The sequence below is a fragment of the Netta rufina genome, assembly GCF_964035555.1.
Source record: "Netta rufina genome assembly, chromosome: 2".
NCBI classification, from domain to species: Eukaryota; Metazoa; Chordata; class Aves; order Anseriformes; family Anatidae; genus Netta; species Netta rufina.
In genome coordinates this window covers 104364152-104387195 of record NC_140124.1, presented here as the reverse complement: position 1 = coordinate 104387195, position 23044 = coordinate 104364152, and the positions used below count along the sequence as shown (strand labels likewise).

At 44.0% G+C, this 23044-nt stretch overlaps 1 protein-coding gene across 1 annotated transcript; it reads left to right on the top strand.

Moving 5' to 3' along the window:
* The first annotated feature begins 2634 nt into the window (after positions 1-2634).
* Positions 2635-15576, top strand: CIDEA (cell death inducing DFFA like effector a). Its single transcript, XM_084282185.1, has 5 exons — positions 2635-2741; positions 6111-6267; positions 6469-6615; positions 8602-8783; positions 11469-15576. Exons 1-5 carry the CDS (start codon positions 2704-2706, stop codon positions 11602-11604), a joined length of 660 nt encoding a protein of 219 aa, XP_084138311.1. The 5' UTR covers positions 2635-2703; the 3' UTR covers positions 11605-15576.
* The last annotated feature ends 7468 nt before the right edge of the window (positions 15577-23044 follow it).

The window sequence follows — 23044 nt, the reverse complement described above, 5'->3', positions numbered from 1 at the left end:
AAAAGTCCCCTTAGTGTTGAAATGTCTCCTAATGCAGAACTTAATTCTCCAGTCCTGTAGGTTAGGCCCCAACAGGCATGAAGAAAATTTTACTCCATCTTCACAGTGCTCTCTAACATCATTGAAGCCTGTGATCTACTTCTCCACCCGATCTTATTTCCCAACTTATACAGCTCATACACCATGTTTCCTGGGTCTCTGATCATTCCTGCTTTCCACCGAGTTTGCTGCAATTTGTCACCTTTTTTCTTGAAAACCTGGCCTGATGCTGCTTGTTCACTAATGTGAAATTGCGTGCAAGACTATTTCAAGTGCATCATGCTGCCTGTTATATATATGCCACGTGCAAACCTTTTTCATAATCATCTGACTATTGTGAGAAGCGACTTAAGCAAACTTGTTTAACTTGAAACGCAATGGGCAAGTGACATGTATGGAGTCAGCTAATGCCCCTCAGCGAAGGGGCAGTAAGACAGTAATTTATTTTCAATACAATTGCTTATTTAACTCCACCTCTAGTGTTCACTCCCTTTCATATCTGCCACGTACTTTGCCCCCTGCATGATTTATGTTTTCAGTGAAGGCTGAAGCAAAACATTGCTGAGTATTTTGGCCTCCTCAAGACTACTTCAAGTGCATCCTGCTGCCTGTTACATATGCCACGTGAATTTTTTTCCCTTCCCTTCCCTTCCCTTCCCTTCCCTTCCCTTCCCTTCCCTTCCCTTCCCTTCCCTTCCCTTCCCTTCCCTTCCCTTCCCTTCCCTTCCCTTCCCTTCCCTTCCCTTCCCTTCCCTTCCCTTCCCTTCTGATATCTAACCTATATTGATCTATACTTATCCCATTAATAATAATTATTTAAGAAAATGACAATTTCTTCAACCTGAGACTTATCCCACACGGTCCTCTCCCACAGCCCTTGGAGATAACTTAAGCCTGCTTTCTTGATGTCTGCATTGCCTCTCTCCTGCTCTCTCCCCTAAGACCCATGAACTCACAAGGGAGAGTGCAATCTGAAACCATATGGAAATTGCAGTAACTCTATGGATTTTTCCATACAGGCCAAGGCACAAATGTCTGGGGCAGGAGGAGATTTTCCTGTCGCTGAAGCATAGCTCCTCTGCAGAGGTCTCTACACAGTGGCAGAAGAGACAGACCACCTTACACAACTTCTCTTTCGACTCTCTTTTCTCCCTGTACAACAGGGAAAGCTGCAGTATATACACGTTTCTTGACAGTAGAGAAACACTCGGTGAGAACTCATTATAAATGCTCATTTTGCTTAAATAACCTCAGTTGTGCCCACAATCAAGTGTAAGATACAGACCCAGTGGAAAACAGGCTGTTTTGAGCCCAATGCCCAGAGAAATACCTGCTGCTGCCCATTTCCCATTCTCCTTGACTTTGTATCAGGGATGTATCACGGAACTGTGACAAAACTACAAGTAGTAGGGGATAGAAAAAGAAGGGGTTAACTTTGCAGAAGGGGGCCCCTCACACCTGCAAGCCCTAAGGAGCCTGAGGAAGAAGAGATAAGAGCCTGAGCTCAGGTTCATCCAGGGAAGCCTGCTGGTCTGAGCTTTGCTGTGGGGAAGTGGGATTGCTTACTCTGTCAGGTGGGGGGACACAACACAATTTGTCCCAGATTAAAAGGTTTGTTTTCTTTTACAGCCGATAAGGGCCCCAGAGCTGAGGCTTGAGGACGTTTATGCAGGGTTTGGCTGAGTGCTGATGAAGCCTGGAAAGCAAAGAAATCAGGTGGGTGGCTCCTTTGTGCTAAACAAGATGGACCAGAAAAACAGTCCCATCCATGGGGTGACCCTGGGCGAGGTCCAGGCTCTGTCACCGAGGTGTCCCCATGGAACCTTCCGGATCCAGCCTCCTGCCATCGGGCAGTGGCACAGAGCTCCCTGCTCACCGGCTGGCCCTAGGTCAGTGGGGCACGGAGCAGCCAGGACCTGCCTTGGTTTCTCTGTGGTCGTGGTTTTAGAGGTGTCAAAATGATCGTGTTGTGTCAGAGCTGAAACATCCTGTACTTGTGGTTGTGGGCAGGCATGAAAAGGAAAAAATGACATGTTTACCTGCCCCATAAACAGAAATCACTGCTGCCCATGCCCTAGGAAGGCTAAATACCTCCAGTGAAGCTACTACATACATTAATCCAAGTTGTAAGCTTATTCCCAGGCTCTAAAATCAGAAGCCGAAGCACTTTAATCTGTTGATTTACTCTTAATGCTTAGAGGCTTCAAATGGGATTGGCTCCTGCTGTTGCTATATTAGCTGTAACTCAGATATACACGGAACAAGCAATCTTTCTCTTTCCTTCCCTGGGTAAACAACAACAACAACATCAAAAGAAAAACTCATCGGGAATAATAATAATAACAACGATAAATCTTCCCTCCGAGGTGCTTCGCCTGGCACCTGTCAGCACAACCCCGCCACCACCCGTCGTGCCAGGGGGGAGCTTGGAGCCAAAGGGGTCTCGGGGCTGGGGGAGAAGGGGGTCCGGGGTGGCATGGACACCACCCCAAGACAAGAACAAGGCTCCTCCAAGGCATCCCACCCCACAGCCATGTCTCCCCTTGGCCGGGGGCGGGCTGAGGGCCGGCCCGGGGGCAGGCCGGCCGTGGAGGCGGAGCGGCCCCGCTCCCCATTAAGGGCGGCGGCGGCCGGCGCTGCCTAGCGGCCGGGGTGGGCCGGGACATGGAGGCAGCAAGGGGCTACGTGGGCTCGGCGGTGCGGTGAGTGCCCCCACGGCTCCGGTTCCTTTTAATTTATTTGTAAAGAAGCCTGAAAAGTGGAGGTTTGCTTGGCGGGGGAGGTCGGTGCCCTCCCCGCTCGCCCCGGGGTCGGTGGTGGCGTTTGGGGTGTGCTGGGCGGGCGCCGCTCCCCTTCTGCGCCTCAGGGCTGTGGGGTCTCCTCAGGCTGTTTTAACCGGGAAGCCAGGTGGGACACGCAGTGTCCCGGCTGATTTCTGACTTATTTTTGGCTTTGTTATTGCTGCTGTCGCTCGTCTGTGAACTCTACCCTAAAAATCCAGCCGTGCCATATTCTGAAGCCGCTTGCGTTGTGCAATGTTGGCTTTCCTGAGGCTGGGGACCATTGCACCACGTTCTTAGACAAACATACAGGGCACGTCGCAAACAAAGATAAAGGGTGAAGTCAGCCTACAGGGCTCGGGGCAGGTTGTTAATCCCTGGTTTCTCCTCAGAAACAAAGAGCTCAGCTGGCCCCCAGCCCTGACACTGCACCAAATGCTTGGGACAGCGTCTGTAGGTCTCTGGGTGCTTGGCGTTATACAGGGCAAGCTGGGTGATGTTGAAGATAATTTCTTCCTCAGTTATAAATGCTTTTCTGAGGTCTTATATTTTCCACTGACATAGGATCCCTTCTTCTGTAGGGAAGAGCAAAGACCTGCACTTCAGCACCGTCCCTTTGCTCTGTACCACTTATTCCCTGACTTATTCCCATCACCTTTTAGTAAGCAATTATTTTCAGTAACTCCAATCTAGCAGGGGAATTCCCTGCAAAAAAAATAAGTGATATTTCTTTCTACAAGCCCTAAACAAGCCCCTTTGAGTCTCTGGTTTACATATATGTGAGGGGAAACAAGCAAAACGGGCTTTGGGCAATTGACCCAGAAACGGAAGGGTTCACTCGGTTTTCTGGCTTTTTTTTTTTTTTTTTTTTTTTTTACTGGCTTTTGTTACCTGGTACTTAATATTATCTGAAACCTCACCATGCTCTAGACTCACTTCTTCATGGGCAGACTTACTTGAAAGATACTGACTGGTCTTATGGAAACATATGTGGAATGGCATCGATGTTAAATAACTACCCAAGACTTGGACTGCTGTGAAGTGGCAGTATGGTTGAACTGATGAAAGTCCTGGTTTATACATCTTTTTGTTTCTGACTTCTTTCCTCTGATAGAATTAGGCAACGGTATGAGATCGTGGTTGTTGAGCTCTGAAGAAAATTTTCTTAGAGCTACAAAAAATGGCTTATAGAGTTGGTTCTGCTAATGCCCAAGATGAACACTTGCTCTTAGGTAATAGCAAAGAACAGGACTGGTATCTTCTGTCATCACAAAAGACGTCTTGGCAGTATGGTGATACATACCACTCAAGGAACTATTCTATGTGTAGTTTTCAAACATGTGAGGGGGGAATGGGCTGTGCTAGTTCTGGAGGTGTTCTCTCTTGTGTCCTAAATGCTGCACGTGCTAACAGTCAGGTGTCCAGCCAAGTGGGGTCACCAGCATGGAGATAAATGCACGGGCTTCATACCTGAGGAAGAGACTGGAGTGATTCAGAGTGGGAGCTGCCTGCAGACTGGCAGGGTGATTGGGGCACTGCTTAGTCAGTGCAGAGATTAACACACACACCCTGTCCTAGCACACTTTCCGTCTATGGAGGGGAAGTTACAGCGTCTTCCTCTGCTATTTTGTCATCTTGCCCTCCTCCCTGGTCGTGATCCTTCTCCAGGAGGAAAATGCTTAGCTTTTTCATTTGAAACAATGACAGTCTCTTAAAAACCTTGCTGAATGCTCACCTGCGCCTGCTTTCTTATGCCACATGAACATACTTGCAAAGTGTTGAAAGCCAGAGACCTAGTGTTGAGACAGCACTACCGAGATGCTATTAGGTTCAGCCAGAACTAACACTTGAACACCTCACTCCTTTAAAATATATATATATATTTTATATATATATATATATGTGTGTGTGTGTGTGTGTTTCAATAATACTGATGAGTTTTTGAGGAAGAGAAGCTCTTCAGCGTACAGAGGAAAAGTAGTATCCCAAAGCCCTGTAGAACAGTGGTTTGGAATGAGAGCAGGAAAGAAGTTAATTACTGTAATTGGCTAGCTAGTTACAAAAATTACTTCTCGTGCATCTCAAAAATATGCTTAAAGACCAGGTACGAGATCTGGAAAAGATTTATTCTCTTCCAGGTGGTGATTTTTGGCAAGTTGTCTGGGTATTAAATTAATCAATACAATTTGGCAGTAAAAAGTTATCACTGGTGATATTTAGGGGAATATTACCTAGGGGTATTGAAGTGATATAATTTGAGAACATAAACAGTCACTGTTGAAGATGTAATTGTCCAGGAAAACTCAAAACCTCTTTCTAAAAGAATCACAGAATATCCCAAGCTGGAAAAGACCCACAAGGACCACCGAGTCCAACTCCTGGCTCTGCACAGGACCACCCAAAAATCAGACCGTGTGTCTGAGAGCGTTGTCCAAACACTTCTTCAACTCTGGCAGGCTCAGTGCTGTGCCCACGTCCCTGGGGAGCCTGTCTCAGTGCCCGACCACTACTGGGTGCAGACCCTTTCCCTAGCCCCCAGCCTGACCCTCCCCTGTCCCAGCTCCATACTGTTCCAAAAAAGTGTTTGAACTCCTAGCCTCTGGTAGCCTGCTCCAATGCTATCCGCTCATGTACTTGCATCTTAATTTCATTTCATTCAGCTTTCTTTAATACATTAGGGCACAAACAAGTCTTATTTTGTCATTGTCTAAGCTGAATGAAGTTTTACAGACTGTAAATGTTATTTATAAGCATCTCTGCCATTTGCAAGTCAAGCATAACTGTCAGAAAGCTCCACCTGCATTCTGAAACCAGGTGTTTTGCATATGGATAGTGTGTTCAGTCTCCCTAAAGCTAACTCTTATCATAAATAAATAGTTGAAAGTAGTCGTGTGTACCATCTGACCGAGTGTTTATCTTGCAGGAGAAAGGAGTGATTTGTATGGGTGACTGCAGCACGAGCTGCTGCCTTCCTCATTCACTGTAGTGTTAAAACCTGTCGACCTCGCTGTGACCTTGACGTCAGTTGAGCTCAGCAGCAACTTGGCCCACATCTGCTTGAAATGGTTTTCATTTGAGAAGTGTTTTCAAATGTCACCAGCAAGGGAAAGTTCAGAGACACAACTGTAGGGCTATGTAGTGTTTAATTTTGAAAGCAAGCTCCGCAAGTCTAACGAGACCTGTGAATTACTTGTACTATGTCCTTGTGTACCAAACTCAACGGCCCTCCTCCTCCTCGTGGTACTTGACGTGACTATTTTTATAACTACACTGAATTTTTATTTGTCTTAGATCTTTGGTATCCATGGGAGCATCTGTGGGAGCAGTAACAAAACAGACCCTGTTCCCTCCTCTCATGCCTGCAGGGCGACCTTTCCGTGTGTCAAATGCCTCCAGGAGCAGCCGGAAAGGAATTGTTGCGAGCAGCCTGCAAGAGCTCATCAGCAAGGTACAGCAAACGTTCCCGCTCTGGCTGAAACTTGCACTGAAGTGCAGTATTGCAGGCAGGCAACCCACAGACTGTTGTTCTCCCAAATATCGTTAGTGGGGAAGTTCAGGAGAATGCAAGTCTAAATATTAAATGACAGGGGGAAAAATATGACAGTGAGAGCCTCCTTTCTGAATTCTCCAATCTGCTGTTTTTTTGCAGACTTTAGAAGCCTTCCTTATAACCACTGGAGTAGTTACTCTGGTTTTAGAAGAAGATGGCACGGTTGTGGACACAGAAGAGTTCTTTCAGTCCCTGGATGATAACACACACTTCGTGGTCCTACAAAAGGGACAGAAATGGACACAAGTAAGTGTTCACTGCCTCCCTCATACTTGAGTAGAAGTGGATGGAAAAAGGTCTGTGGCTACTTAAATTCTTGGGAAGAGGGGAGATGAGGAAGAAGACTTCCCCTGTGGAAGGGAAAGTATCAACTCCTTGTTTTATCATCCAAGAAGGCTTAACAAGTTCATTTCTTTGTCCCCTGCTGGGACATAAGACGGTTGACAAAGATCTGCCAAAAACTGAAATGAAATGCTACCACTGAACAGAATTATGGGGGAAAAATCCCACTTTTGGAGCACCTCAGGAATAACTTAGTTCTTGAGCTGTTGCATAACATACAGGGAATGAGGACTTTGATTTCCTTAAGCTAAAAGCACAAACTTCGTTTAGTTTTGGAGGGGGTAGAATGCCCAAATTAAGCCATATAAAAAAAGCTTTGCCTTGCAAATGCATTAATAGTGAAGATAAGAAAAATGCCTGTACTAATCTTGCAAACAGCTAAAAGTTGTCATCAAAACCTAACGTTAGTCTTCATGCTTCTAGATATTTTACAAGATACATTAAGATTGCCTAGCTTTAGCCTTTTAATAGTGTAAATTTAGTGTCCAGTTAGTTCTGTGGAGGAGTGCATTAGTAAGATAGTCAACTCCGAAGTGTCTCCCAATGAAATGATTGTTGTTAGAAAGCTAGCATTACAATTTCTTCTGCCAGGTGCAGAGTTAGCTTAGTAGCTGCAAGCTGACCCGCTGTTCCTGTCTGTGGGTGCATGGCTCAATCGTGTGGCCCCGTTGTTTGTCTCTTAGTGCAGCATGGACAGCTTGTGTGTTTTTCCCCACGATAACTCACTGACTTAACCTGCTGCATCTGGCCATGAGCTCCAAAAGCAGAAAAGGAATTGGAGCCAGGGTATGACTGCACCTTGCTCCTTCTTCCCCTGCCTCATGTCCTGTTTGGCATGGCAGCAGAACAAGTTTAAATGCAGCAGAAGAATGCCAAAGCTTCACAAATCATCTGGAGTGTAGCACAAATTGTCTTGCTTGGTCCAAATGTCTTGTGTGCTAATGGGGACATGCTCCCAAGCAAACCCGGCTGCATGTACGTGTTCAAAACTTGTTGTTAAGGGTTCTGCTCGCTGGAGCTGGGAGCTCAGAGGCTGTTGGAGTAAAACAGGCATAAAATTGCTGGCTGGTGATACACTGCAGTGTTTAAGTAGGTCTGACTTACCATGGCACTGTCTCAGCACCGGGATGACAAGTACAAAAAGCCCCAGCCTTACACAACTTTGTTGCTTCATTTAGCATGCAAAAAGCAGGTGCTACACATTACAATCCTTGAACTGAATGTGCTGAGCAGAGCAACCCATGTATCCACTAGATGTCTCCCTAAATAAGGGTATTCCTTACTATTTCTCTTTTTTTTTTTTCTTTTTCTGGAAGCAAATAATCCACTCCTGAAAGGGAGCAAAGGCTGCTTTTAGTAAGAGGTAGAAGATGACTTTCCACACTCTTCTTTCTCTTATTTTTCCAGCTTAAACTCAATACGAAAGCCTAGGCCTAATCAGTAGTGGCTCCTTCTTCCATTTACTTTGTAGAAAGAAGGAAAAGAAAGGTGAGCTAGGATTTGAAATGTGAACTTGACTTTTTTCACAGGTTTACGCAGGAAGTGAAGTTTTTACTTCACCTGAACAACACGTAGTCTTTACAGCTATCTCCAAGATTGCTGATCACTATTGTGTTCACTCCTAAACAAAATGACCTAATGTCTTGTTATTTTGGTGTCCTGTTTGTGTGGACTTGCTGTGCTGTCTTTTTGGAATGGTTTCAGAAGCCTAATCAGGACTTGAATGAAATTGCCTAAGCTACAGACTGGCTTATCTCTCAGTGCTTTTTATTTCTAATTTAGAATTGGTTAAGAATAAGCAAGTTACTTCTATAGAACTGCACCATTAACAGTTGTCTTAGTTTAGATCCTAAGCCAGGGAACTAAAGCATCTCCCTCTTTTTAAATTAGACAAGAAATGGAGTCGTCCCTGCAAGGCAAAAGAAGAAAATGGGAGTAGCTAACATCACATTCGATCTGTACAAGCTGAACCCTAAGGATTTTATTGGCTGCTTAAATGTGAAGGCAACCTTCTATGAGATCTACTCTGTGTCGTATGACATCAAGTGTATGGCAGCAAAAAATGTACTGCGGTAAGTATGCTTCCATTGCTGATCAGGCATACAAGTTAATGAAAACCTTCAATGAGGTGAAATAAGACAGGAATTGGAGATCTAATGATGGAGGTCTTCATGCTGGCTGTCAGATTCACCTCCTGAAAGGTACATGGAGACAAAAGAAGGGGGAGAAGATTGCCTTAGTCTCTAAGAGAGACTAGCAAGGACCGCTGTCTTCCGAAGGACCGAGCTGTAGTGGGTTGCAAGTTTGGTAGAACTTTGGCAGTATTGGGAAATACTGCCTCGAAATAATCTGTCCTTTCAACTGTGAAAGTCAGTGCCATGTCAAAACCAGCTGTGTCCTGCCCTGATGGAAGAAAACTTTCTGAGATACCATACTCTGATTTTAACAGCTGTTTAAGCTACAGCCCTGAATTTCTCTACCTGACCTGTCAAATTCTGGTTGAGGTGCAGTAGCGTAGTTGCTGCGTTTTGTTACTTGAGAACCAGACCTACACTGTTCAGAACAGATGACATGGCCTGTAAATGGGTTTATTTCACTTGGGCAGCAAGTAGTCTTTGTTTGAAGTCTTCAAGTAGCCTCTAGACTCATGCATGCAGGTATTAAGCATTGTAATGCTAATCTTATTCCCTGTCTGACCTCTGCCATTCTGCTCTGGTGGTCCCTTGCTTAATCCTTCAGCCTACAGCTGCTGTAGATGAGGCTCATCTCTCTGACCAGGCTGCAGTGATGTTACACCCACCCGTAGCACTGGTTTCACTGGAGTCCCTTCAAAGCAAAGGTCCACCCTCGGACAGCTGCACTCCTCCAGTTCCTGTGTTTAAGCCTCTTAAGCCAGAGCAAACTCCAGATCTCTGGCTATCTGTTATGGGGCTGTGTCAGCACTGGAACTTGCACTGTTGAGGAGAACTTGAAGTGATGGTTCTGCCTCCCTGCCAGCACAGTGCAGCTGGGGTGAGAAAGAAGAAGTGCTGGCAAGCAGCTGCAGTAGCTGCGGAGCTCTTCTAGAAGTGCTGTTACACTACAAAGAGTTGAAGGGGAAGTGCTGGTGGGAGGCTGGGAAAATTGGCCACCAGCAAGGAGCAGGGGAGAGAGAAGAGAACCTTGGACACTCTTGAATAGGGCAGACATCTGCCTCAGTTTGCTATTTAAACTGGAGACACACAGCGTTGGATTCTCAGCATAGTGCCTCTGCTAATGAGTCACAAGTTGCCAGCCCTGATGCCCTCTTCCCGAGCCCACCTGTGGAATGTGAGGGGAGGAAAAAAAAACCTTTAAATTCAGCAGTTGTTCATCGGTGGGAGGGGCTCGGAGCCTGCCAGATCTCATTAGTGCATTTCTGTTAAGGGTTTCTCCCTGTCTGGCCCAACTGAAGGATCAAATGTCCAGTTCAACAAATAACTTCCTACGCGGCTTAAGTGACAACTGCTCTCGTGTGCAAGTGACACACTGCAGCTGCCCAAAAGCTCGGTACCAGGTGCAGCTTGCTGTGACTCTGCAGCTCCTTTGCCTGCGCTGTCCCACGGAGGGAAGGACATGCTGAAATGGCATGTGTGTGGGGAGCGTGAATAAGGGTACAGCCTTTTTTTTAAAGGCTCTAAGTACCAGGGTATTCAGGTCTTTTGAAATACTGGATTTTGACTACAAACCTTTCATCAAAGTGGAAAAAAAAATGTAAGAAGAGGACTTTGTGCTCTCTGCTAGAGCTGAAGGGAGAAGTGAATAGCAACATAGGGCTCACAGTTGACTTGGAGAGGCATACAAAAAGTCTTCCTCTTTTGAGAGGGGGAGCACTGGTATGGTTTCTGCATCTTCAGAAACTGATCCCCTTCCAGTTTTGGAGTGATTCCAGTTCTCACGTGCCACTTCCCCAGTGCCTTAACTCTGAAAATAGGCCCTCAAACATATAATAATTAAAGCTTGAATCTCTCTCAGCATTAATGTCCTTGTTGTTTCTTGGAGATTGGAAGGAAAAAGAAAGCTATAAATAGGTTGAATAAATGACCACTCAAATGTGATGATCGCTATTCCTTTGTCCTGTGGTGATCCACAGTATGTATTATATTGACTTCTGATGCTCTCTTGATCTTGATTTATGGATCTGTCTAGATTCTCACACCATATATTTCAATTCTGATAAATACTAATACGTTAAAATAAAATAGTTGTGAACTGAGAGTTACTAATGTTTGCAGCTTGGACAGTTAATTCGATTGGCTTCACTTATTTTGCTGTTGGGCATCCACTGTACTGTGATTGCTGAGCTTCAGTGCTAATCAAGTTCGATCTGCACCTTGGAGGTGCACACAGGCTTCTTGGTGACCTGCCTAAAGGTGAGAAGCAAGATCAGGTCATGCTGCAGGGCTCCCAGGCAATGTTACATCTCCAGTGGTGCTATGGTAGTTTGAGTGATGGCTTTCCAGGTGGCCTAATGGGATTACAGAATGATTCATTAAATGCATTTTCTGGTTCTGCCTGTATCTACAACATGCCAACAGTTTTCTGTCAGTCAATGGCCACAGACAGAAGTAATCGCACTAAGGAAGGTATGGAAATGACCATCCTCTCAGAAGTGAAAAGGAACGAGAGGATTCCTAAATATACCTCCCTAATTCATCCTGAAGGTGCTGGGGGTGGCAGGGATTTGGGCTATGTTGCCCTGTTGTTGACATTTTTTAAACAAATGGCTTTCCTTCCAGGAAGGTGCTTCAGCTGATGTCCCACGCGGCACAAATAACTGGACAGTTTCTGCTCTATACTGGAACATACATGTTGCAGCTGATGGATGAATACGATGAAGACGGCGCCTGTGCAAGAACACAGCACAAGCAATAACCACAGCTGCACTCCTGATATTGGATCCTTTTGCCTAAAGACATTCCCTTGCCCCAGTTTGATTGTAATGATGTTATAGTGGGGAGATGTCCACTGAGGTGAACTAACAGTTTTCCCGTTTGGGCCTTAGTCATAAAGTGTTCGGTGTTCATAGGCTCTTAGCACAGCAAAAGGGTGGGTGCCTGATGTCTGAGAACTGGGCAAAGGAAGAGAGGGCAAGTTTTTACCCCAGCAACTCAGTAGGAAATAAGAACACTTAGAAATATGCATGCTTTGTAACCACTGGATCCTTCTCTTGCACTGATCAAAACGTGGTTGGTTTTTTCATGGCTGTCCACTTGCCTTTGAGCAGACAGGGCTGTGGCTGGTTTTGGTTTTAATCCTTAACACTGCTGGTGTTGGTGCCCAGCTGGCACTGAGGTACAAAAGGGTAAAATGTACTTATTTACTACTTCTAATGATGGAAATACATAGTACAGCTGAATCCTGGTTCAGTGACTGACTAATCTCATGAATTTTAAGTGGAGAAAGTGCAACTACTACACAGAAGCTTAAAACTTAGCCTTTCTTCCCTTAAAACAAGTTTTAAAAAATCGTGTAACTCTTTATATTTTTCTTCAAATACACAGAAAGTTCTGGTGAGTATAGCTCATACCAGTTGAAGAACAATCATTTCTTTAATGTGTTTGATGGCCCACTCTGCTTAAAGTATCGAATACCTTGCCATGGTTTCATGCACATGGCTTAAAGGAAACCTGAAGCTTCTTTCAGGTGTTGACTTTCACTTCTGTAATTTTTGCTCTTCAGCTACATCCTAAGCTGTACTTAAAGTGCATGTGATGTGAATCTGGAAGAGGCATTAGATTTTAACGTCCCTGCATTCAGGGGAGGGGAGTGGGACACTGCTGTGTAACGTGTGTGCTCTAAACTGGGTATCTGCAATCTGACAGTCTCACAAGACAACTTGTATTTAAAGGGCAAAGTTTTTAATTTTTAGATAGAATTGTCCAGAAAGTTTTTAACAGTTTTGTGAACAGCTAATATGACCAGGTTCCAGTAAGGGTCTCCTTAACAGTTAGACAAACCAGAAAACAAGCAGTGGTGTAGGCATCTTGTGTCAAAATTCAAACTCAACCTGTTGTTGGTGGGGAAAAGTCTGACTTCTGTTGTTCACAGGTGTGGCTTTTGAGATTTCCATTTGCTTTCTTATGTTGAATTTTAATAAATTATTTTCTTGCTTAAAACTGAAAGCTGTTAAAGAGATGACAGACCCAGGTAAATGTCTGACCTGACAGCAGGTGCCACCCAGGCAATGAGAGGGTGAACAAGTGGGATGGGGGAAGAAAGTAGTGGGAGCAAAAGGGAAAGAGACCAACGTGGGCCCCAAGGTCCTTACTGTGCTTCTGCTGAGACAAGAATCCTTTAACCACGTGCATCAAGTACGCTGATAAGGTGGAGGAAAACCTGAAGTGCAAAAAGAGGAACAGATGGGCTGAAAAGACCAAGCATCATGGTTACTGGTATCTATTCTGATCTGTCAGCTGCACCTGTTCCCTTCAAATGTTACCTACACATGGGAATATTGCTTTCTTGTTTATCTGCAAACTTCAGCTTCATGAAGTTGAAGGATTTTTGCCTTCCCTTTGCGGATCTGACTTAGCCAGCTGGAGCTGCATCTTTCAAATAACCACTGTAGTAAAAAGCAGCCTAAAATCAATCTTAAAGGAACTGACAGACCCAAGTTTTCTAGGGTCTGTCTTTTCACTACTGGTATTACAGATAAGTAGACAGCTAAGAAGAAACTTAATGAGAAAAAGGTTATGTTAAAATGGAGACTTTAGACTTTATCTGTATTGTTCTTGCTCACCACCTCCCTCCACCCCCCCCCCCCCCCCCCAAGTGATACCATGATAACTGATGGCCCGTGTCTTTCTAACCCCAGTTCTCCCTGAGGAATTGCATTTAGCTGATTCAGTGCAAGGACTTTGTCATTAATTCTTTCAGCTTTTAAGAACCATTTATTCCATTAAAATAAGACCATTTATTGAAAGTAAACTACATGTAATGCTTCTAATAATATATAGGTTGCTAATGGTGGAAGCACCAATGTAAAGAAAAAGCAAACAACAGAACTTGCATAGTTCAATATTGCATTAATCAGTGTGAATTGCATCTTCCACATACATAATACAAAAGCATCTGCAAGTCTGAAGTGTGCAGATACCAAATGCCTCCCCTCTACAGCCAGAGGCAGTTATCACAGAACTAACACACTCCGTAGTTCCCAGTGGTATTGCTGTAGAACTGAACATGTCTAAAAGGCTAACTCAGTATGAATTTGAAATGTTTTTAAGCAGCTGCTTCTTTGGCAGCCTCGCTTAAAACAAGCTGCTGAAGGTCATGTGAGCTGCAAAGTCTCCATCTCAGAGCATCTCTCTCTAGTTCAAAATGCAAACAAATGAACAAAATAACTCAGCTTTGATATTTTCTCAGGCTGAAGAGAAGTGTCTTGGAAATTTTCGAGAATATGAAATTGTTCCGTTGCTTCTGAATCTGGGGTTTGCTACAGATTTAGTGCTAGGAAGATACTTGCTGCTATACCGACTTCTTTCCAGAGAAGCTTTTGGCTTTGGGTCAAACCAGAGGAGTTCATGATTTTCTGAGCTGGAGCCAGTTTGCTTTTTACAGCCTTCTGAAGATGCGTAGCTTTTACTTCAGCAGTATGTGGTACACAGCAGAGAACTTCAGCATTATCTAGCTTTCAGAAAACTCTGTGAGTGGCGTGCAGTAGGTAGTGAGACAAAATCTAAAAGCACAGGCTCCTAACTGCAGGTATGTAGAAATGAAACCAGCTTTTCTACTTCAAATTTTTAGTTTTTATTTTTTCTCACTATAGGCTCAGTTAATCTTCACTTGCTCCTCTTGCAGTCCAGGCTGGTAGCACTGAAATTTCAAAGGTGTGAAATGTGTTTACTCCCTCCTTGCTTGCCCTGTCCCTTTTTGCCTGTTGCTTTGCATCACTTGCTAACAATGCACCAAGTCGTGCTCTGTAGTTACCAAAAAAGGAATTTTCACTGAAGTACTGGATCTTGTTGACTCAGGCACTGTTCATGTTCTGCAGGCAAAACAAAGTTGCTCTCTCCATGCCTAGAATGAAGAATCTGGTAGCTTTTGTGTGTGTGTAGCTTACTTCATTTCCTTCCTTTCATCAACCCATGAAGTTGCTGCTTTCTTGCACCTTCCTATTCTTTCAGGAAAAACAGGATTACGAGATTTTCTGCATAGGGGAGAGGATAAGGCAGTGTCTAAATTCTATAGACCCTTAGGAATATTCACTAGGAAACATCCCGAATCCCTTCTCTGTAGGGAGGGAAGGGGTTAAAGAAAGGAAAACGGCACTTTGGGCTGGAAGCTTTTTCAGCACAGTAAGTAGAGAGGTAGGCGTTAACAATGTAGGAAATGTTGATAATTCTGAATATGAACTGTGAAGATAACTGCGGAGGGCTATGTGTAACTGACTAGCACTATAGCTAACTCATTTCAGCGTACTTCTTCCACAGACAGCACTTGAACTAAAGGCGTAAGCTTCTTTAATTAAAAACATTTAAAACCAAAGCACAAAGTATATTTTGAACTTAATGCCTCAAGCTTTACTGGAGGTATTAATGTAATTATCGATCCATTTTAGTTACATGCTAGTAATTATCCTTGCAGAGTTTAGCATATATCACTCTGCTTTCTGTACCTTACCTTGCCATAAGATATTTATAAACCATGAGGGCTGCTGTTTTTCTGAGGGAAAAGAGGGTATTTTACCTTTTCAGAACTTTTGAACCCAGTAGTTACAACTTGCTATGAAAACTGAGATGAGGGAGATTGATACTGTCAGTGATGGCAATATTTTCTGATACGCGGTGCCAATTTTAAGGAACACTTCAATGTCTGTGAATAAATTTGAATGGTGGCTTTGGATGTCGTGTCTATTAATTTTCAGAACAACTTATTCCTGAAATAATCGTGGGTGTTAATGGAGCCATGGTCTGCCACAGAAAGCTTCCAAATGCTGCACTGCAGCAGTGAAGTAACTGGAGACTATTATGTGGCTCTGAACTCTCTACTGCTGACTCACTTTCTGGCCTCGGAGAAAACATGCAAACTGCTTCTTTCTATTCAAAAGGAGTGCCCTCCTCCATCTTCTACCAAAGTTGCAAAGGACTACAGCGTACAGGAGATAGAAGGCTTGGGAAATATCTGGCAGGAGCTGCCTCTTTTCACAAAGTACAGTAAGGGTCATGGAAATGCCTTGTGGAAAACTCTCTGCAGTCATTTGCCTACAGCTACACTAGCACACATTTTGATTGCATAAAGATATTAATGTTTCACTGAAGTAAATTAAATTTGTCTAATCCACCATTAACTCACGTATCAAGAAAGGATAAAAAACACTGTGCAGCAGCTGTGAGAGAAACAGCCCTGCAGACACCAAGGTCACTGAAGATGGAGGGGGAGGAGGTGTTCCAGGCACCAGAGCAGAGGTTTCCCCTGCAGCCTCTGGAGAAGACTATAGTGGAGCAGGCTGTCCCCTGGCAGCTTGCAGAGGACCACACTGAAGGAGATCTCCATGCTGCAGCCCGTGGAGGAGCCCATGCCACAGCAGGTGGATGTGCCCCGAAGGAAGCTGTAGCAGTCAGTGAGCACTGGCACAGGTCGCCCAGAGATTTTATGGAGTCTCCTCCTTGGAGATCACAGAATGGTTTGGGTTGGAAGGGACCTTAAAGACCACCCAGTCCCAACCCCCTGCCATGGGCAGGGACACCTCCCACCAGACCAGGTTGCCCAAAGCCGCACACAGCCTGGTTTTGAACACCTCCAGGGATGGGGCACCCACAGCTTCTGTGGGAAACCTGTTCCAGTGCCTCACCGCGCTCTGAGTGAAGAATTTCTTCCTAATATGTAATCTAAATCAACCTGTATTTATCCCATTAATAATATTTCTTTAAGAAAATTACAATGTCTTCAACCTGAGAAATATCCCTTATGGTCCTCTCCCCTTATCCTCAGAGACAACTTATGTCTGCTTTGTTGTGGGGGAGGAAGCTGTTTGTAGCTGTGTGTTTATGTTTCTTACTATCCTATTTTTAATTTGCAAGAAATAAAGTTAATCTCCATGTCAAGTCCACGTTTCCCCCAATGGTAACTGGTAAACGATCTCCCTGTCTCCCTGGATTTACCCCATCTCAGGAGCCTTTTCATCTTATTTTCTCCTCCAAGTGCTATTGAGGAGGGAGATCAACTGTGTGTGTGTGGCAGCCAGCAGATGTTAACCCACCACAAGCACAAAACAGTAGCAGTAGGAATAAACAAAAAAAAAAAAAAACAAGTTGCCTGTGCTGTAGGTGGCCAGTAACATTGGAAACAAATCTTTCAGTGTTTTCTGCTGTTTTTTTCATAGCTGTGTTTGCAGAGACAAACTCCAGCTATACACAGTACAGCAGTAATATTTTCAGTTGTCATGATACAAAATATTTACTGGCCTCCGTCTCAAGCACTGTTTTTAGGTATATCAAAGGTCACCCATCAATGTGAATTGTTCATGCTAGGCTCCACTCCAAACGTATTCTGGGTTAGGAATATTTATTATTAAGCATTAATAACCATTTGAAAGAGAACATTGAAGTAGTACTGCTATTTTATAAAAGATAATGAAATGTACCACTAGAAATACAAAATGCCGTAATAAAATCTGGGATCAGGATAATGCTTTCTATGCAGTCCCAGTATAAGAAGTTGATTGATCATCAGTTCCCTAAAAAGTTTTATAATTAGCATACGTTATGCATAGATTGGCTTTTTTTTTTTAAGTAATATAACTATCAGCAGCACTACAGGTTGGTTGTGAACCTGTGTGTTTACAAGTTAAAAAATAAATAAGTTTAGATCTTTAGAAAACAACTATATTTAAGAAAGCATTAGCGTAATGACATACACAGTCTATTATAGAAGTAGAGAAATCTCAGACATCTAAGAAGTCCTTTAAAGCCCAGTTAGGTGTAATTATTTCTGACACATTTTGCAGTTAGGCTGCGAAGTCCATAGTCATTTATGTTAAAAACACTTTGTAATTACAGAGCATCTTCCCTCACACAGCTACTTGACTCGGTTTGCTGCTGCGCTTTATTAAGCAGTGTTTCCAAATGCTCTTCCTGCATGTCAAAAACCAAGAAAGAATAAGAAAGAAAATAAATAATCTTATTTACGTATAAGAAAGACTATTGGTTTACTAATGAACTAGGCAAGCTGAAGTCTACAGAAGTGCTCTCTATTTTTCTCCTGAAGAGCTAAAGTGCAGATGGCATTGTTTTGGTGATCCCTGTACCAAATGTGCTTAATTCATGTGCTGCCAGTTGCAGCTTCCAGGCCTTCTTGCCTACATAAGGAATTTGCCTGGTAAAGCTGCCCAGAACAGTTGTGGACTATTGTTCTCATCTGCACTTGACTCTCCAAGTAAATATGCTTTCCCAACAAAAGCCAGCATCTTCCAGAACAACTAATGTGCTTTCAGAGATGATTGATTATTTAACAATAAACCCATTTTGTTTGAAGCCAGAAATTACAGAATAGTTTCTGCAAATAGCAGAAGCTATTCCAGTTTCCTATACAGAAAGTCATTTCATCGTTGGATGGGATGACCAGGCTGGGTTTGCTTGTCATGGTAAGCACAGTATGTAAACTGCATTAAGAGCAGAATTTCGTCCAGATAAAAATGTGCAGTCTCTAATCGAGTTTCACCTCTGTGACCACCGAATTCAGTAAACAGCTCTCTCAGTACCTCCTTGTCTTATCTGTCGCTGACGTGTTGGTACTGTGTTTAGTTTTCACAGGAGTTGTGATCACTGAAAACAAAGCAGCTTTTGTCACTAATGACTAAAGGCAGTAGCAACCCAATGGATAAAAGCCACTTCTGCCTCCAGGACTTCCACTTCTCTGATTTTTTTTTTTTTCTTTTCTCCAGAAATTTCCAACTCCTGATAGAAAACCTCTGCTTCTCACTTGGAAGCTCCCAGATCTTTTCAAACCACTCTCGTTTCCCTTCACCTAAATCTTGCTCTATGTCTGACGCTGTTATCTCGATGTCACCACCTTCAAGCACGCAATTCCTTTTGCTATTTTCCCCGTGCCTTGCTCCTTTTGCACATGCGGCTTGTTCTGCAGCTCTCGGGCTACTCTTGTGACCTTCCATCACCTTTGCCAGATTCCCTGAGGCCACATGCCAACAAAAAAAATACTTAATGACTGAGGAAAAGGGGAGGGGAATGACACAACAATATTTTTTTTTAAGCAAATGTGAATTTAAATATATATGTGTGTATCTGTCCTGTTCTATATGTAGATCGTATCAAGTCTGTAGGTAGAAATTGTCAGCCTCCTTGTTTATATGGCAATTTCTGCATAGCTGTCTTCCATGCTAAAAATAGATAGATAAAAAGGTTTTGGCTGCTTCGAGCTGCTCTCTATTCCTGACAGACCATACAGGCCACACTTAGTGTAAATTTCCTTTTCAGCACGGCGATGTGGCACCACGAAGAAAGCATTTTACACAACGGAGCTGTATCTCTCCACGAATTTTCTGTGCGCAGGCAGAAACTGCGCCTCCACACCCGTCCCGCGAGGCAGTGGCATTCTGCTGTGCGGTCTGCGTGCCCCGCAATCCCATATCCTCCCGTACTGTGTAACACACAGACCATGAGACGGATCATTCGACATGGGCGGGCAGTGGGCTGAGTCCTGGCCGTGGGCCAAACTGACCTCTTACATTCTCAGCATTCGTGAGCTCTCGAATCATGAATATGGTAATGCTGCTAAGGCCGCGGTCCGAGGCAGTGGCATACACCCTCGTCTTCACCGCTGCAGAATGATTTTCTGACAGCAACACGATCAGGTGGCTGCGTGTAAATGCTGTCTTCCCTTTGTAGCTCCCGAGCCCAAGGGTGTTGTGCTGGGAGGGGAATTCTTCAGCTGCTCTCGCCCTCTCCGTATCAGCCCGCATTCCTCCAGCGGCAGCACCCGCCCGCCCTGGACTGCGTTACAGATTGTCTTGGTAAAAATAAGCCGGGCTTTGTCAAGCTGTGGCCTCTGCTGTGCTCTTTGTACTGGGCTGACGGAGCTGGGAGGGATGCTTCCCTTCTCCCTCCAAGTGTAACGTGAGAGAATCATTTGTCAGGCAGCCAGCAGCGGCACGCTGGCCGGGTTCGGACACGTGTGACAGATGAACGGGACCCGTCTCAGTGAGTGAAGGGTGGCAGCCAGGAGCCTCTCACCACCCAAGAGAGAGGCTAAGGCAGAAAGCTGTGACTCACCTGTGAAACCTGGGGCCCGACTGGAGCAATATATAATTGATTTTTAGCTGTGAAATTGTTCTTATAAAATTAGTGCTTCTCACAGTGAGGTGAATCACTTGGCTTGAAAAGCTCCCCATTTCGGCTCACACACACACCGTGCTTAGTAAGTATTAAATAACTGGCAGCCTAGGCAAGACTCCAATGCTTTCTCTTAGAGGTCTATTACTTTTTTTTTTTTTCTCAGAGAAGAAAACCATGAGAAGTCATTCTGTGTAATGCCCCCCACACCCCCCCTTTCTCCCCTTCCCTCCCACGCATGGCAGTACAAATCTCTGCTGTCAAGTGTTGCAAGGTGTTTTAGTCAAGAGCCTTCAGGAGACTGAGCTGGATCGGATATTATCCCATACAAGTGCTCTTCTGCTTTAATAATAAAGAAGAAAAAAAGGTCTGGAACAGATGCGTTGGTTGTGCTTGGATCTGACTGGCATAATGCTAATGGCACAGTGCTAAAGCTTCGAAAATGTGATGAACAGGTGAAGCTTTTTGGTTGTACAAAAATCTTGTTGTATAAAAACTAAAACCTTCGCCTTACACAAAGCTACAATGGTCATTAGGAAGTTAGTCCCTGTTTCCCAAAATAGAGGAATTTCGGGGCACCAAGTTAAGGCATTGACTTTACCACAGAACGAAGTACTTCATGGGAGCGAATTCAGCTGTGTGGCCATTACCTGTGGTAATGCCACAGGACGTAATACACGCTTCACAAGGACTATTGAATGTGATGGTCTGGATCCAGTCTTTGGTTCAATAAATCCTTAATCACTGACTGCCAGGATGCAGAAGGGCATTTCGGGGGAAGTGTTGTCATACTCCTTCCCTCGTGCCCTTCACTGGCTACTGTCAGAGATGCAATAGACCAGCTGGATCTTCCATGTCATCAAGATCAGTTGCTGTTGATATACTCAGCAAGATCATGCTTTTTCTCTTGATAATCTTCAGTGTGACTTCTGGTTTGAAGACCATTTTGTCCTCATTCTGGTGTCCCCCACTCAAAACACCAGGACTTTACTGATAAGCTCCGCATTGTATCTGTTCAGACCCTGACTGAGCTCCAAAAGCAAGTCAGCAGTATCTCAGATTCATCGTCCTCTTGCAGCTGCACCACTCACTCACTGTGTGTTACAGATAACGGAGAGCACACATTCCAGATAAAATGTGTTTTCGCTCTGTTCTTCGAAGAATTCAGCTCCCCCAAGTCTCCGATATGCAGAGAGGCTGCAGAGTTGAATGTAGTTAAATTCCTGACTTGATTTTGTATTCCCACACTTTTTTTGGTTGTGGCTGTAAGTAAACATTAAGCTAGATCACTTACCAGTTTCGTCAAACACAAAGCCTGTTCTCTGCATCTGTTTGTTTATGTAGCTAAGTGACCTATTAAAATGGAAGTTAAAACAGCCACACCAAACATGCATTCTGCCTGACATAACAGGCAGGTACATGCCTCTCTCCTCTACAGCTGCTACAGCTGTTGCATAAAAAAATCACCACGACCAACCCTGCGAAAAGTCATGGGTGAGTTATTGCTGGTATTGAGGCTAAATGCAGGGAGAAACAAAGGGCTGAAAGAAAATCCTTGTTTCCAAAGGACAAAAAATGTGTTACAAATGAAAAGCCAGTAAGGCTTCCAGTGTGTGAAAGTGAAAAGGCGACTGAACTCAAACAAGTTAATATTCATGGGTAGACTTTTAGCGTTGTTTTTTTCTGTTTGTTTGTTTTTCATTCGACTTGTCAAACAGTGAGAAAAGGATGTGAGAAGGTAGCTAGAAACACCTTCTGATGGGATGGTGGAGTTCTCCAAGTGTTGCTTCAAGCTCTCACAGACATTGCACCCATAAACATATCTAACCCTGACCTGATGTAGTAACCTTTGCCATAGCATCCCAAGGCTCAGACCAAAAACAACAGCATTACCTCCCTTGACAGCTGCAGTTATACAGCAGATAGGTGAACAGCATTAAAACAAACTCCCAAGGATGTTTGAGCATAGGTGGCAATTAGTGACACTGCAGCTTCCACAGCAACAAGCCTAACATGGGAACAAAACAGGAAACTCTTTGAGGGCTAAATGAAATGTGGTGGCTTTTCTAGGCAAGACAGGAATAGCAAAAACTCCAAAACACCTATGATAAATGTGTATGCTGGCTCCGGCCTTATTTGACTGTATGCTTCTGGGTATTGAAAGACCATGCCGTCAGGTTTTGGGGCTGTTTCTGGGCTCTTCTGCAGCTGCACTATCTCTGGGACTCGTGCCTCTGTCCGATTTTGTCACAATATGTTGACAGATTGAAAATGTGGTCATGGCGATACATGGGCACACACTTGCACAGAGCATGACTTCCCACTTTCTGTTTCCTTGGGAAGCCAGGCAAAACAAAAACACACACACGCACACACACAAGCCTAATCATTTAAAGATTTTTTTCTTTATTTTTAACCTATGTGAAAACTGCAGAGGCTACGCTCACCCCGAGACCTTTCTCCTCAAGGCAAGTATCGTGTAAGTAGCATTTACCAGCCTACTAAGAGCTGTCAGAATGAGTCTAGTCTATGGATTATATTTACTGCTTTGGTCATTAATGTAAGTGCTAACAGGCTTTATAAACCTGCAGGGACCCTTGCTGATACTCCTACATATGGAAACAGAGCACATTATCCTTCTGAAAAGGGGAATAGTAACTATCATGTTAACGGTTCTGCTATGACATGAATTTTTCTCTAGTCCTTAAAAACTCCTCCAGTAAATAGAAATAGCCCTAGCAACAACCCTGATATAAACACAAATGTGTTTCCTGAAAAGCAGGAAGCAGCTAACAATCATATCATATGACCCACTAAATACAGAAGAACTTTGCTGGGGTTTTTCCAGGACATTAAAGCACATTTCCACGTGACCTTGTGGGAGATGACTACTGCCTGGTCTGCTATTACTGGAAAATCCTTCTTCTCTGTAACAGAGGTGCTTTACACACTTTATCCTGCTTTATGAAATTATAACCATAGAATCATAGACTCATTTAGGTTGGAAAACACCCTTAAGATCA